Source organism: Rhynchophorus ferrugineus, unplaced genomic scaffold (assembly GCF_030347505.1).
Source record: "Rhynchophorus ferrugineus isolate W39M unplaced genomic scaffold, kcgeb_rfMv2 rfM1, whole genome shotgun sequence".
Taxonomy (NCBI): domain Eukaryota; kingdom Metazoa; phylum Arthropoda; class Insecta; order Coleoptera; family Curculionidae; genus Rhynchophorus; species Rhynchophorus ferrugineus.
The window spans coordinates 21,079,919-21,094,381 of record NW_027472580.1 but is presented as its reverse complement, the minus strand read 5'-3'; the positions used below and the strand labels follow the sequence as shown (position 1 = coordinate 21,094,381).

Genomic DNA, 14,463 nt, shown 5'->3' with positions numbered 1-14,463 from the left:
ATGTCTGTATTAACTTTTATTTAGTTTGATCAATAATATATAGTACATAAACTTTTTTGTAAAAAATTAAAAATTAAGACTAAGGCTGACTATCGTCGAAATAAAAGAGGTGTGTCAGTAATTAATTTCCGATATTTGTAAGAGATTCCACCCACCATAGGAAGTATGCAATGTTAAGATTTGATGCATATGTCATTTTATTCTCTTTACATGTCAAGTGTGGTCTCGACAATTCAAATGTGGTGTATTTAACATTCAAGACAAATCAACAACCAACAACAAATGATCAATTGTAACTATCCATTGATAAGGTGATTATGCAGCAAGACAGCGGGTCGCCTCACACAGAAAAATAAGTCAAAGAAACATTGAGATCACTGGAATAGGAAGTGTCGTTGCACCCACCATAATCTACAGACATGGCTCCATCCGACTACCATCTCTTCGTACCGACGAGGTTCGCACTTGCAGGTCAGCACTTCCGATTCAGCCGATTTCAAAAAAATTAAAAAATGGCTCGATAACTGGATTAGATCGAAGGAGAAACTGTTCCTTTAGAATGACATCTATAAAATGGTTGAGAGATGGACAAAATGTATAAACTCAAATGGGCAATACTTTAAATAAATAAATGTTAACTATTTGTTTTAAAATAACGTGTTTTCTTTAGCGAAAAAAGTAATTTTCCGATAATACACCAACATATAGCCAGTTTAAATAAAATTATTTAAGGAAATATGAACAAAATTCTGAAATACTTTATTTTATAATAGTACCACTAAAATTGTAATGAAATCATAATATTTAGTAACAAATTAGTGTACAACTTAAAAGCAATAAAACATAGCAGCTTAATTAGTAGTTTGCATCAAAAGATAAACATTCAAGGCAATGAAAGGTGAGTTCCACATGAACAGCACTTACAACACGTTGCGTTTGAATGGAAAATTTTGATAGAGATAAAAAGTATACTTTTTTTTTCGAGAATCCTAAACGTAAACACGTAAAGAGGCCACTGAGTCGACATCAAAACAAAACACTCAGTTCAGGACGGTCCACCTACTGTTACGATAGTCGCGGGTTCAAATGCTGCTAGGGCATAGTCGTAAATTTATGTCTGTGATTGTTTAACACTTATAATTGTCCTAGATAAGAATGCAAAATCCGACAAGGAAAATGATCCCAGTCACACCAGTAACCAGGCTGGATTAGACCGAATGTCTAGTCCAGGAGGTCCAGTCCAGATAAACCCTCATTGGTAAAAGCAGACTTTAAAATATATAAAAAACATATAGTTAAACAAAGTTTTCTTGTATATCTAGAACGGTTGAATAAAATACACTAAGAACTTGAAAACAGAAAAATTAAGCTCATTGTACATTTTTATATGAAAAAAAAATTGTAAAGATTAAGCCATAAGACTAGTACAACTAACTTATCATATGTTTCATTATGTTTTCAGACATGTGTCCTGTAAATAAAATTAACTTCATCTATATGTTAATCGGCTTAGCGAAAATTTTGCCTCCAATTCCAAATAAAACAGAGGCACCTGAAGGCGAGAGAATTTGGCACGATTAAAACTTATATGGAGGAAGAATTTTTAGACCTACTATTTTTGTGTAATATGCCCTACAAATAAATATATTCCAATAAAACAAAGCAACCTGGCCGTCAGATCCGTAACACAAGTGGGTCTCCGTGCGGGCTAAGAGTTTAGCTCGTCGACAATAACGTACTAAGATCAAATCTCGCTGGGGATAAAGGTTTTTTTTAAGTTATATAATAAATTAAAGGATAGTCATCGTTAAAATTAAGTGAATGTTTGTTTGTTACATTTGAGACGATATTAAAACAGAAAGTGAGTGATTAAAACATTATTACACGAAGTTATATAATTTTAAACAGTGTCTTGTGTTAGTTTCGGTTATTCCCGTATTGTTGAAATTATTAAAGAGTTATGACAAGTTTGGATTTTACATTTAAATAAGAGATTGATATTACAATGAGAAAACAAATTAATGTGCCCTTTTTTTCGGAAGGTATATACTGCTGTGAAAGAAAAATCCGATATATGTGAAAATTTCATCCCAACATAGATTAACAAAATTCTAAAATAACAAGAATCATCTGTTTTATTTGCTTACAACATATTTATACTTTTCAAATTACCAATGTTGATTTAATTAGATATATAGTGAAGAAAAAAAAAGGTCCTTGCTTAGGAACTGTTATTAATTGATATGGTTCCAGAGACATAGTTTATCATTGAAGTAAATTTTTTAAACTTTAAATAATTAGGGATAGTATGATCACGTAAAATTTTATTTTACTTTTTTCGTAGAGAGAACAAAGTAAGGTGTCCGCTTTATCGGAAGTTATATACAGCTGTGAAAGAAACATGTGGCATATACGAAAATTTCATTCCAACATAGATTACCAAAATGCCAGAATAATAATAATCGTCTGCTCCCTTTATGACTGATAGTTAGAATTTCGAAATTTGTTTTTAATTTGTCTGGTGAACGGAAAACAACTACGAAAAATAGTTCTTGCTTAATAACAGATTTTTATTTAAAGATTTGGGTAAAAAAATATTATTTTAATCAGCCTAGTGTATTTATTATTTTTGTAATATTTTAGGTCAGAAATATGATAAAAAGATAAGGACTATATGAAAACATAAATGAAGTAATGAAAAAAGGATTTGAAATGAAAGATAAATATTCAGGTGTTTAACGATTAATGTAATAAGATATGTGACTATATGAGATTTCATTGTTTGGACTTTGTATCAGTTATTTTGATTATTTACTTTACTGACCTAAGTTTTGAATAGTCAATAGCAAATATTTTAAATGTATTATTACATTTTAGAAGAGAGTAGAATTTCCAGTTAAGTGATTTTCCTGAAGTCATATCTTAATTATTGTTAGTTCTATTTATATACGTAAGTTTCAGAGTTTTCAGGCGTTTATCAATTAACGTAATAAAATATATAGAAACGTAACCTCCTGTTCTTTCAACATTTTATCAATCGCTATTCGAATCATTAACTTGATAAATATAATTGCCGTAAATTTAAGTTTTCATAATGTTCACTGCTGTTCTATTTTAAACTTGAGTCTTACGTCTTACGATGGTTCCATAAATTCGTTCCAAAGTCCGAGTCGGTGTTCGGCAAGGAGATATTATCTCCTTACTGTTGGAGCAAATGCAGAAGTTCATTCAATACGTGGCATCAGTAATATAAGAGAAAAAATCTACTGCAGAAACAAGCCAAACTGGTCAAGCTGCCATAGACTGCAACAGAACCTAAACTGTTTTTTTTTTCGAAAAATATCGATATTGATGGCCGATATTATTTCAAAAATGTTAAAGATATTTCTTAAACATTATAAAAAAACCTTTTAATCATTTTTAATTAATATGTTAAATTGATACTTAATTTTAAAGTTTTAGTACATTTTGGTGCTTAATTTGAAAGATTTATTTCAAATGTTATATTTTTGTAATATATTCGATGTATTGTAAAATATTCGAAATCGATATATAGATTTTTTTTAATATCGATATTTTTCTTGGCGGCCGACACCCCCATCTCCGAATAATAAAAAAATATCAAATTATGACCTTTCTTGTCCTTTAAAAGTTAATTTAGCTAACGGTAGTACCCATTACTAATTATTAAGAATGCAAATATCAAAATTTTCCGGACTTAATATGCATAAATAGTAAATAACAAACCAATTATGAAATCAAAAAATGCTAAGGTCGTAGTTCAAATTTCCTGATCAAGAGTTATTTTTAAACAATCGGCGGGCAAAATTAGTTAACCTCAAATGTAACGGGGATTGAAATAAAATACACAACATCGGTATATTCTGAGCCTAACTGAAACTTACTGAAAACTAATCAATTAGACTATTGCAGGCGATTCGATATATTTGCGAGAGCTATAGGAGTTTCTTACTCATATTATTTCATTTGCCTTAATTATTAGTTTATTTTGAAGGCCGAGATAATCAGATGGTGTTACTCGACTCAGTAAGGAAATAAGGGTATTCTCTTCTCGACACACTTCTACGGGTATTTTTCAGATAGTTATTGAAAAGAATTAAAAGTTATTGTATAATCTCCGTATTTTATTGCTTAGTGTTAATATACTTATATTATTTATTATTTAACTAACAATTAACTAACTAACAACTAACTCTTTGCTTCAACATATCGATATCTCGATTATTTTTTCAAACAATATCGATATTTTTGGCCGATATATCGATATTTCGATATTTGTTTTAGCAGATATTTTTTCAAAAGAAATTATGTGTAATTCTTAATCAACCTTGAAAAATAGTACTTAATTTAAAGGGTCATATCGCTACCTTTTTCTTAGACATTTAGAAAATATCAATATTTTTTTGGGTCAACATTTCAACTTTTTTATTTTTTTCTTAATAATATCGATATATTTTTGTAAAACATCGATATTTTTATTATAACTAAACGTCGATAATTATTTATATCGATATATCGATATTTTTTCGGTGGCCGACACCCCTAATTTAAATAATAAAGGATTTTCATCAAGACATCAGACAAAAGAGGGACGACAAACAATCCTAATATATAATTTCAGAAAGGGTGGTCGAAATGAAACATAAACATACTTTGAATCGCCTCGGCAAACCCCTCTAGTTCAATATCCGTAAAGTTGCCTTTGGTTTTCAAAGGCTTCTCTTGTTTCCTTGGCGAAACGAAAGTGACATCGTGACCGGCATCGGCTAGAGCCTTCATCAGCTTGAAGTCCAAAATGTAATGACTGCCAGTGGCTACGGGAAATAACCCCAAATACCTGGCCGACTGCACATGGTAGCACACACACAAAAGAGACAGCACTATTTTCCACATCGCGTTTTGATTGCGTGACAATTTAAACAACTGCTTCGAAATAACAGCGACAGAAAATACGAAACGGGATCTTTTAAATAGTGTTGAGATAAGTCCCTGTAGTATCAGCAATCGTTTAATTGTTAACCGTCAGAAAACACCGATGAGAATTGGATTATGTTTTACAAAATAAGATAACATCTGAAACCTATTACGCAACGTTAATCACTGGTATATACCCCACCGCGATATATTTTTGATAATTGTCGTCCATTCTTTACAATGATCTATTTTTATTGATAACCCTTGTTCTTAACGATACATTAAAGAAAATAGTGTAATATAATTGTTGACCGATATTAAAAGACAATTTCACAATGGTGTAAATCAAGTAAATGTGTAGTTACTTTAAATTAAAACGCTAAAGCACTAATGACCAACAGTGGCGGCTCCTGATAAAAATTTAAGGTGTTCTGCAATTCTTGCAAAAAAACCTATTTCTTATAAATTAATGTTCGCAAATTTGGTAATCACTTTGTCATTAAAATTGTCTATTTCGGAGATAAAGTATTTTTCAATAGACAGCATGGAATGAGCTGTTAAACTATTGAATTTCTGAGAAAGGTTTTGATGCGCTTTAGTATTGAGAAACACCTTTCGGCCTCTGGTGTTGTCATGGGAGTTGTTACTACGATTTCTAATAATTGTCTAGTCTCTTAGATTGTTTGCTATTAAAAATTTTAGAAGAGGTAGTGCGCCATTTAGTGTTCTGCAATAACTTCTTGAATAAATAACTGACAGTTCAGTTCGTAATCGTTTTTCATCAAGTGTAGGATAAAAGGAACATACGGAAGAGTTTATATTCAGGAAATTTACCGCAATACTCTCCAAGGTATCCCCAAAAGAAAAGTGATAAAACTACAAGATGCTCTTTAAAATGAAATCGATCTTTTGCACAATTTATTATAACATCACACACCTCTAAAGCAGAAATTCGGTGATCAAATTTACTGTTGTCTGGACGGTTGACCCTCGTGACTATCATATCTGATGCTTCACTAATAATGTTATCAATATTATTTCGAACTTAGCATCTCTTATTCTAGTAGGTTCGATTTTTCTTTGCAGGAGTTGGTTAAAAATGATATTTACATGGGCCATCAAATGAAAGAAAAAGTTAGCCAAAAGTTGAAGATAGGATCATTTATTGTTGCTATGTTGCTCGAGAATTGATCTTCTATTTCATCAATACACTCAATATTTTGTTATGACGGTATTAAAATAAACTAGTGTTGGGAACTATCGACTGAAATCGACTATGGGCTGTTTAGTAATTGACTACTTTTTACTACCGACTGTTTCAGTCGCTATTTTCGGTCCGATTGATTTTATTGCTATTTACTATCAACTTCTTCGGTCGAGTACTTTTAGTTACTATTTCTGGTTCGACTAGTTTCATTCGACTGATTTTTAACGTTGTGGCTCTATCGTCCTAGCCGCGACCTTGACCAATGTACCCATTTTATGCTTACACAGATTTATATGTAATATATATAATTTTATGATTTTTTTGGTAGTTTGCTTGTAAATAATAATACATTGTATATTAATAAAGCCTCATTTTGGAACGATATTTTTCAAGATTGTTAACGTAATAGGGTAAAAAGATTAAAATTGTGAATTAAAAATAGTAAAATGCTTTTGACTATTTCTATGGCAATAATAAAGCATTTGCTTTATATAAAAAAGCTCTAGTGGTTATTGTGCGATCATTTTTAATTATGTCACGAATTAGTTTCTTTCTATGATTAGGTATATGTTTAATTTTTATTTAGTATTTATGGTTATTGTACTTTTTTAGTTTTTAGGATTTGTTAAGTTCTATTGTGTTGGCTATATTTATTATAGTATATTATTTAATTATTATTTATTATTACTATTTATTTTATTATTATTTAAAATAGCAATTAACATGTTAAAATACGATAAAACATTTGTAAGGTATTATTCCATTTAGAAAGAAATTATTTAGTTAGTAAAATTCCATTCCTTTTTACAGATTCATAAAACATCCAAATATAAAAGTATTTCTACTTGGTTTAAAATGAAATTATTAATTGCAAGTTAATAGTATTCAGTAATTATTTTTCTCCTTTTCTATTTTAAAGTTAGTACGTGAAGGAATATGTACATCTCCGTCTCGCTTATACTACTGTTGAAAAATATAAGCACATATAAAATTAACTGCTCCAAGTAATTATCTCCGTCCTTCGCATAATTTAGACAGGAAAGGGTTCATACCTTTTCGTCTGACATCACGAATTGATAAAAACAGTCGAACCGTGCATTTGACTGAAAATAGTAATTACTATTTTCAGTCGATAGTTTTTTGACTACCGACTGTTTCGACTATTTTGCGACTATCGACTTTTTCGACTGTTTTCAGTCGCCTGTTCCCAACGCTAAAATAAAAAATTGATAACTCAAAAGTCAAATTGAGATGTGGTAACATTGTGACATGCTGACGTCATAAATTTTAATGACATGCATTGACTGTTTTATTGAACAGAATATATATCCTGGATACTTTAATTAAACAGAAATAACGTGAGTAAGAGTTCCTTGAAGATACAATATATAATAAATGCGAAACGCCGACTACCATGAGTTTCTACATTAATCTACCACTCACACTTAAGAAAGTGCCAATAAATGTAAGTAGTGTCCAGTTCTGGAGAATCCCTACCGTATTCGATAAATTTCGGTAGTTTCCGCCTGATTATGCGACGTGGCCATTTACAAGTATTCCGGAGGTTGAATCCAACGTACCACAGCAGCCATTTTGGATTTGACCCTGGCGTTGGTAAGAGTTGCGTTTTGTAAGGTTAAAAATGTTTATAGATTATTTGTTCTTGCACTGTTCATATTTTGATTACAAATGGTAGACAGTAATGGATAAATCATCGATTTGCGAATTTTGTCAATAGAGCTATTATAACACTCTTAATCTAAACAGACATATGAGGAAATTCTAATCAGGTGCGTATCCATTCAATTTTAAGTTTGCAAATTACATCCAATTCTATACCGAATTCTTTATATTTTAGGTATAGTTGATCATGGGAAAGTAAAAGTACAGATAAATATACCTCGATGTCCTTTATATGAGTATATCTCATCAGAATCACAGATTATTACTCACTCGCTGATTGTATAGTCCATCCATAGCATTAAAATTGAACAAGAAACATTGAAGTTTGGCTCTTTTGAAGATTTTTAAGGTTGGGGGGCTCCTATTTTGGTAAAATTATTACTTCTACCAACGTTGAAGTAATCGATCAGGATTTCATAAGAGTGTATCAAAGAATGAAAGATTCTCAGCAGAAAGCAAACCAATTGAATTGAATTCAGAAACCCACCAAATGGATTCCACAGTTACAAAACTTAAAAGTGACGCTACGAGTGTTAAAGTACATGTAATAATCGTAATAAAAAAAGGACAACATGAAATGTTAAAAGAATATAGCAATGAATTTATATATCTATATTCTATACACAGGCTTAACGCATATCGATTTGAATCACATTCATTGCTTTTATTGAATGAATTGAGAAGGTGTTTCCATGATGTTTGTGCCTATCGAAAATATTCGATGAGGGAACAATGAAGATATTTTTTAGTGCAATAGAAGATATATTATTGAGTAATTTTAAAGATAAATGGATGCTGGCGTTTTTGTATATTGATAAATAAATTATAACTGCTACCTTACATGTTTCATTTTCTCTTTTTCCTTTTAAAATTAAATATGTTTATAAAAGGTTAAATAACTTAGATATAATATATAAGCTTAACAGACAGTAAGTTAAATTAAATTTGAACTCTAGTTTCAAGTGAGATTTTAGGTTAATTTATGAGTTCCAGAGTATATATTATACTCTTCAAGTATACGAATAATTTTAAAAAACTACTGGTTTATTATTGTAGCCTTTATATATTGATAAATAATTACATATTGTTTTATTTTCTCTTTTTTCTTTTCAAAAATAATTTAAAATGAAAGATGTTTATAAAAGGTTCTTCATATTACATCCTTTATAATATAGGAGGTGAAAATTGTAACAATAAATGTAAAATTAAGTTTCAACGGAAATATTAGGTCCTCTCTCTCCCTTTCTCTCTATTTCTCTCTATTCTGTCTAATCTTAACCTTATTGCTTATTATCCATCCTTCAATCATATACTGCAATGTAAACAGTAGTAAATGAATTAAATATCAATACGCAATTCTAAGAAATATAAGTATAGTCTATCCAAAGTTGCTGTGAACATACGTTATCAATATGTTTAATGTATTGCCTCTCGCAATTTGTAAATTAGTCTTAAAATCAGACAATATTTTCCTTCTCATTGCATTCTAATTAAAAATAGAAACAATGCTGTCTGATACATTTGAACACGTAAACAAATGAGCCTGCAGAAATCGTTAGGTTGTCAAATGACTGCAAAATTCTTCAATATATTAGTAATAACTACAGGTTAAACCGTCAAACGTGATTTTAGCGCTTTGCTTGTTTTGATTGATTTCCAATCGCTGCTTATTATTACTCTGATTGAAAATGCCGAAACCAGACAAAATAGATTATTATCAATCACTTCGAGCAGAAACGAGATAATGTGGGTCTTGCCAGTAAAATCGTTAAAGAGGTTGTTAAATATGCCTAAAATAAATAAACTGCTGCGGTTTTTATTGAAAATATGTTTAGCGTGTTGCAACTGCACTGAATATTAGTTTGGGAACGGTCACTGAAATATCTCAAGAAATAAAAAATAACCTTGAAATCGCTAAAAGGAACCGTCCTCACATAAAGTAGATCATGAATCAAGATCAGTTTGATGTTATCTCTATCACAGATCAAATATATGAAGTGTATAAAAACAGTGAGTAGTTTACTTAATATAAAGGTAATTTAACACAATTATTTCAGAAGAAACTGTTGGCCTGAAAAGTATCCATAGAAAGCTTAGAGATATGCAACTCTTTGAGGGGTGTAGAAAATATCTTCATACACTATTAGGTAATAAAGGATTTTAAAGGTGTAAAGACCCACGGAGAGGTCTAATGGAACTTCCAGATATTGCTTTTAAAAGGATATAATAAAATCAAGGGAGACTTATTATTTCAATTTGTGTATTTAGATGAATTTAGATGAATATTTCAGAATGGGGCCAATACACTCGACGGTCAATCATAGCAAGATGATAATAAAAATAGTGTTAAGACAAGAAAAGTTGATGGTAAAAGGTAAACATTGGATTAACAACTGAATAGGTTTTATTAGTCATAACATTTATTAATAATTCATTGCTGATATATTGTTATTCATGCTGGAAAGAGGAATCGTTTATAAGCCCTTTATTTTGAATGAACTTGATCAGACAGATTGAAGCAACAATTGACAAATAACGGAATTGTGAACAAATGTTGGATAGATTGGAAATTATCAGATTTATTGAATTTCACTTGAATGAAACTTTCTGAATATGGGATTATGATTCAATGGTGACAATTTCCAAGACAGGGTGATGAGAATAGAAACAACTAAAGGTGAGTATATAATTAATTTGCAGTAATATACTGTAGGAAATCTTATTGTAGAGTGTGAAAGATTAAAGAGTAATACTGTGATATCAAATTGACTTTACAAGGAAACACTGTACCGAAGGAAACAATACCCAAGCGTAAACAGTAAAAATGTTCTTTAATGAAAGTAAAATATATTACTTGGATATACAATTGTTTATTAAATGGATTAGACCTACAGGAGATACAACTACATAAAAAACGCGCCTAGAACTCTAACTCATAGGTGGTGTGGACATAAGTTCAATGGAAATATATTAAACAACTCTAACCTTCAAACTATTATAACTTTATAATTAATTGTAGTTTTCAGTCCTTCGATAATATTCGCATTAGATGTACTATAATGCAAAAATAAATTATATTTGATAAGAGTATTTTGTTTCATTATTTTATTTAGATTAAAATTTTATTGTATATCAAAGCAAAAATGAAATAAAACTCAGAGTTTTTTGCGAGACAACAACTCAGAGACAACATTGCGACGTTTTGACGTCATCAATTCGGATGACGTGGTTCACTGTTTTATTGAACGGACTATATGTCCACAGCAGATACCTCCTACAACAACGATAGCGCAACGAAACTAATAGCGCCATCTCTTATCGAACATAAAACTTACTGAACAACCGATTATATACTATAATACATATTAAAATGACTAATATATTTTATACATTAATAGTAGTAGCACATAACGATAACAATATACCGAACATATTATCAGTATCCTCCAAAAACTATATCTTATATTACATAGTAAACTAACATCTTTAATTGATCGCATTTGCATACAAACTGCATATGGTTGTGCTACCGTTATTATTTTAATAGTGGTTCGATACTGTTTGTAATTTTATCACAATAATATAGATATAGTGTTATATAATCGTTGATTAAGGAATGTGAGCATCAGTGATAGCTATTGATTTAACTAAATGTAAGTATTAAGAACAAAATGTTCCTTAGTCGGTTTAAAAGAATCAATTTCATTAACATTCCCTAAATGCAATATTTAAGACATTCTAAACATTTCTCTGCAAGATCATATTAAAAATGAAGTTATTCGTTTAATGCGACAATCAGTACACAGTTGAGGAACAAATTCAGAGATACAGATTACAATGGTTTTGACATGTTGAAAATTTAGTCGAGGAATATTCGAAGTCCTGAGGCACCAATAGCGGCGTATTGGTTGAGTAGTAGATACTATCCCCAAGCACCGGCTATAAACTAATGATGATTATGAACATTTCCTTCAATCCAATCAAGCTTTATCCTCTACATACATTAGTAATACATACAGTACCTGAAAGCAATTTATTGGGATCTTCAAGAATTATCGGACCGTGACAATTTTAGATATTATAAATACAAAAATGCACCGATCTAATATTTTGGATCACGCATTATACATAAGGTGAGTAAATATGTATAGAAATTGCAAATTTTCGGTTTTTTTTTCCATTTTTTCCGAATTACCCGAAATTTAAAACATCCGCTACTAAACTTTGTAATATGACGATGACTTGTGACCACATCACAGTAGTGATCAAAAAAATTAATCAATTAGCAATAGTTAAGTAACATTTAAATGTACCTCGTTCAAAAAAAGTTCTAATATCTTGAATAATAGATCTTTCTATCCCCTCAACTGTTATATTGGAACATATATACGATATTAATTAATTAATCGATAAGTTAAGTTAAGAGCATAAAAACCATTATTTATTGTTCTTGCTTAAACATCAGTCAACCCAGTCAAATTATATTCATACATATCACAATACAACAAATATTAACTACAATAAAAAATATTGAACAATAAATAATCATAAAGGAGATTTATGAAGTGGACATTTGCCATCATTATTTATAAATTATACAATCCCAATCCGATATTAGGATTAAGGATGATAAACTGTTATGGAAAAACGAAATAATAATGGTGGCATGGATCTTAACAGTTAAATACAAAACACTCTAAACATTGAAAATATTGAGGATGTCTTTTAAAATGGCGAAGGCGATGCATAATTTTCAATCAATGCTGATTAGTTACAAATAGCTCCCCCCATAACTTGTTACGGGACATGGAGATCTTTTTCACAACAGCCATAAATAGGCCATACTATATTCAAAAAGTGCTCCACAGAAAACTCTTTCTACCAGCACATTTTTTACAAAATCAGTCCTTTTCTTTTTCATTTTAACGTATCTAGAATCTAATAGATGAAGATTCTTATATATTCTTATATATAGTTACATAAAATCTAGAGTTAATCGTTTACTTTACCTCAGGCAATTACCAATCTTTATAACTAATTGCCTTATAAATAATAATATAAATTTCACAACCAGAAAAGCGGTTTTTAATTCCTCGCAATAACAATGTAAAAAATATTTAAATATATATAGTACTTCTGTATACGTAATTAAAATTATGCACTTAAAAACACATATATTTTACTCATCTGGCAAGTTTACAGATAAAAATAATTACAAGTTTATTGTTTTTTTTTTCATATTAAAACAAGATCATTTTAAACATCATCATCTTTTGATCATCACCTTTGAAAATGTTAATTAATGGTATTGTGTAATAAAATATATTATCGAAGGTATTTAAAAATAAAACAAATCTCGAATAATATTTTAAGTTACGGTAATACTTGTCTGATAAAACCCTGTAACACGTATTAAGATAAAAAAAAAATTAATTATCTGACATAATAATTACTATACTGCAAATACTAAATTTTTAACCATAAAAAACGTTAAGAACAAAATGTTACAGTATGTTTTAAAAACCTAATGTGAATTAATCATTACGTCGTTTAATGATAAAATTATGTGATAATATAAAATAATCCAATTAGCTCAATATCCAAAAAACGAAATATGCGATTTACTATTTAAATATTTTTAATTAAAACTTGATTGTATTACTAAAGCGCATTTATATCTAAATAATATCATGGGTATTAATTTTGCCAATAAATAAATATATTAAAAAATATCATCTCAGTATTTCATTACTTAATGTACTGGAATAATAAAACTAGTTCTAATTAAAAAAAATTCATGACTTGTTTTCATAGAATAAAATAGGTGGTTATTTCATGAAAAACAAAAATTAATGTCATAAATAAACAAATTATACATATAGCTCGACAATGTCCTGTCAATTCAAATGTTAAATACAACTTAAAAATAAGTAGTATAAATAGACAATTATAATAATAGCTATAATAATTCGCAATTAATCTTCATATAGATAAATATAGATGTAATTATATATATCTTACCTGTTGCTGATCCTGAAGCACCAGTACTCACGGAGGCTACACCAACAGCTAATTTTCCGACTTCCCTTAAAACCGGTGGCACTAACGCTGATGAAAGCTTATTATTGAACATTCGGTCTTTGGTTTTACCACGGTTCGATTTTCCTTCATATTTGTTTTTCTCATTCATTTTTAATGTAACTTAATAACAATTACACTTAACCTCAAATTAATTGGGCAATAACAAGTTTATAACGTAATGTAAATTTAATAGCCACCCGTATTATAATAGTTATTGTAAACAACACAAAACACCGGCCTTTATATAAAATATATATACAATTAACTATATACACACATTTCCTTTTCTTTTTAACTTGAAAATTTTAACTGAACAATAACAAACGATTACGAGGAGACGTTGCCGTTTTATCGTAAACATTCTCATCTAATTTATATTTTCGTTCTGGAGACAAAAAAAAACTTTTGAAATATATGTTGTTTAATAAATAATTTAATATTAATTGTGATTGAATATAATATGTTTGTTGTGATATCAATTAATTATCGCATTTTGATAAATTAATTCATAGCTATAGGGGCATCGAAAAAACACACAGAGCGTGTGAAAAATGTAT

The 14,463-nt window shown here is 29.5% G+C and overlaps 1 protein-coding gene across 3 annotated transcripts in view; it reads right to left on the bottom strand.

Annotated features, from left to right (window-relative positions):
- LOC143206226 (cytochrome b5 reductase 4) overlaps positions 1-14,245 on the bottom strand; it is a 227,083-nt gene extending 212,838 nt beyond the window's left edge. Inside the window, exon 1 of one of the 3 annotated variants that reach the window (XM_076419037.1) lies at positions 13,847-14,245. In XM_076419037.1, coding sequence (XP_076275152.1) covers positions 13,847-14,015 — 169 coding nt within the window. In that variant the 5' untranslated portion in view covers positions 14,016-14,245. Of the gene's footprint in view, positions 1-4,673; positions 5,044-13,846 lie in introns of those variants that run through there. The other 2 variants (XM_076419021.1, XM_076419035.1) reach the window with 2 other exon arrangements.
- Positions 14,246-14,463: the final 218 nt, after the last annotated feature.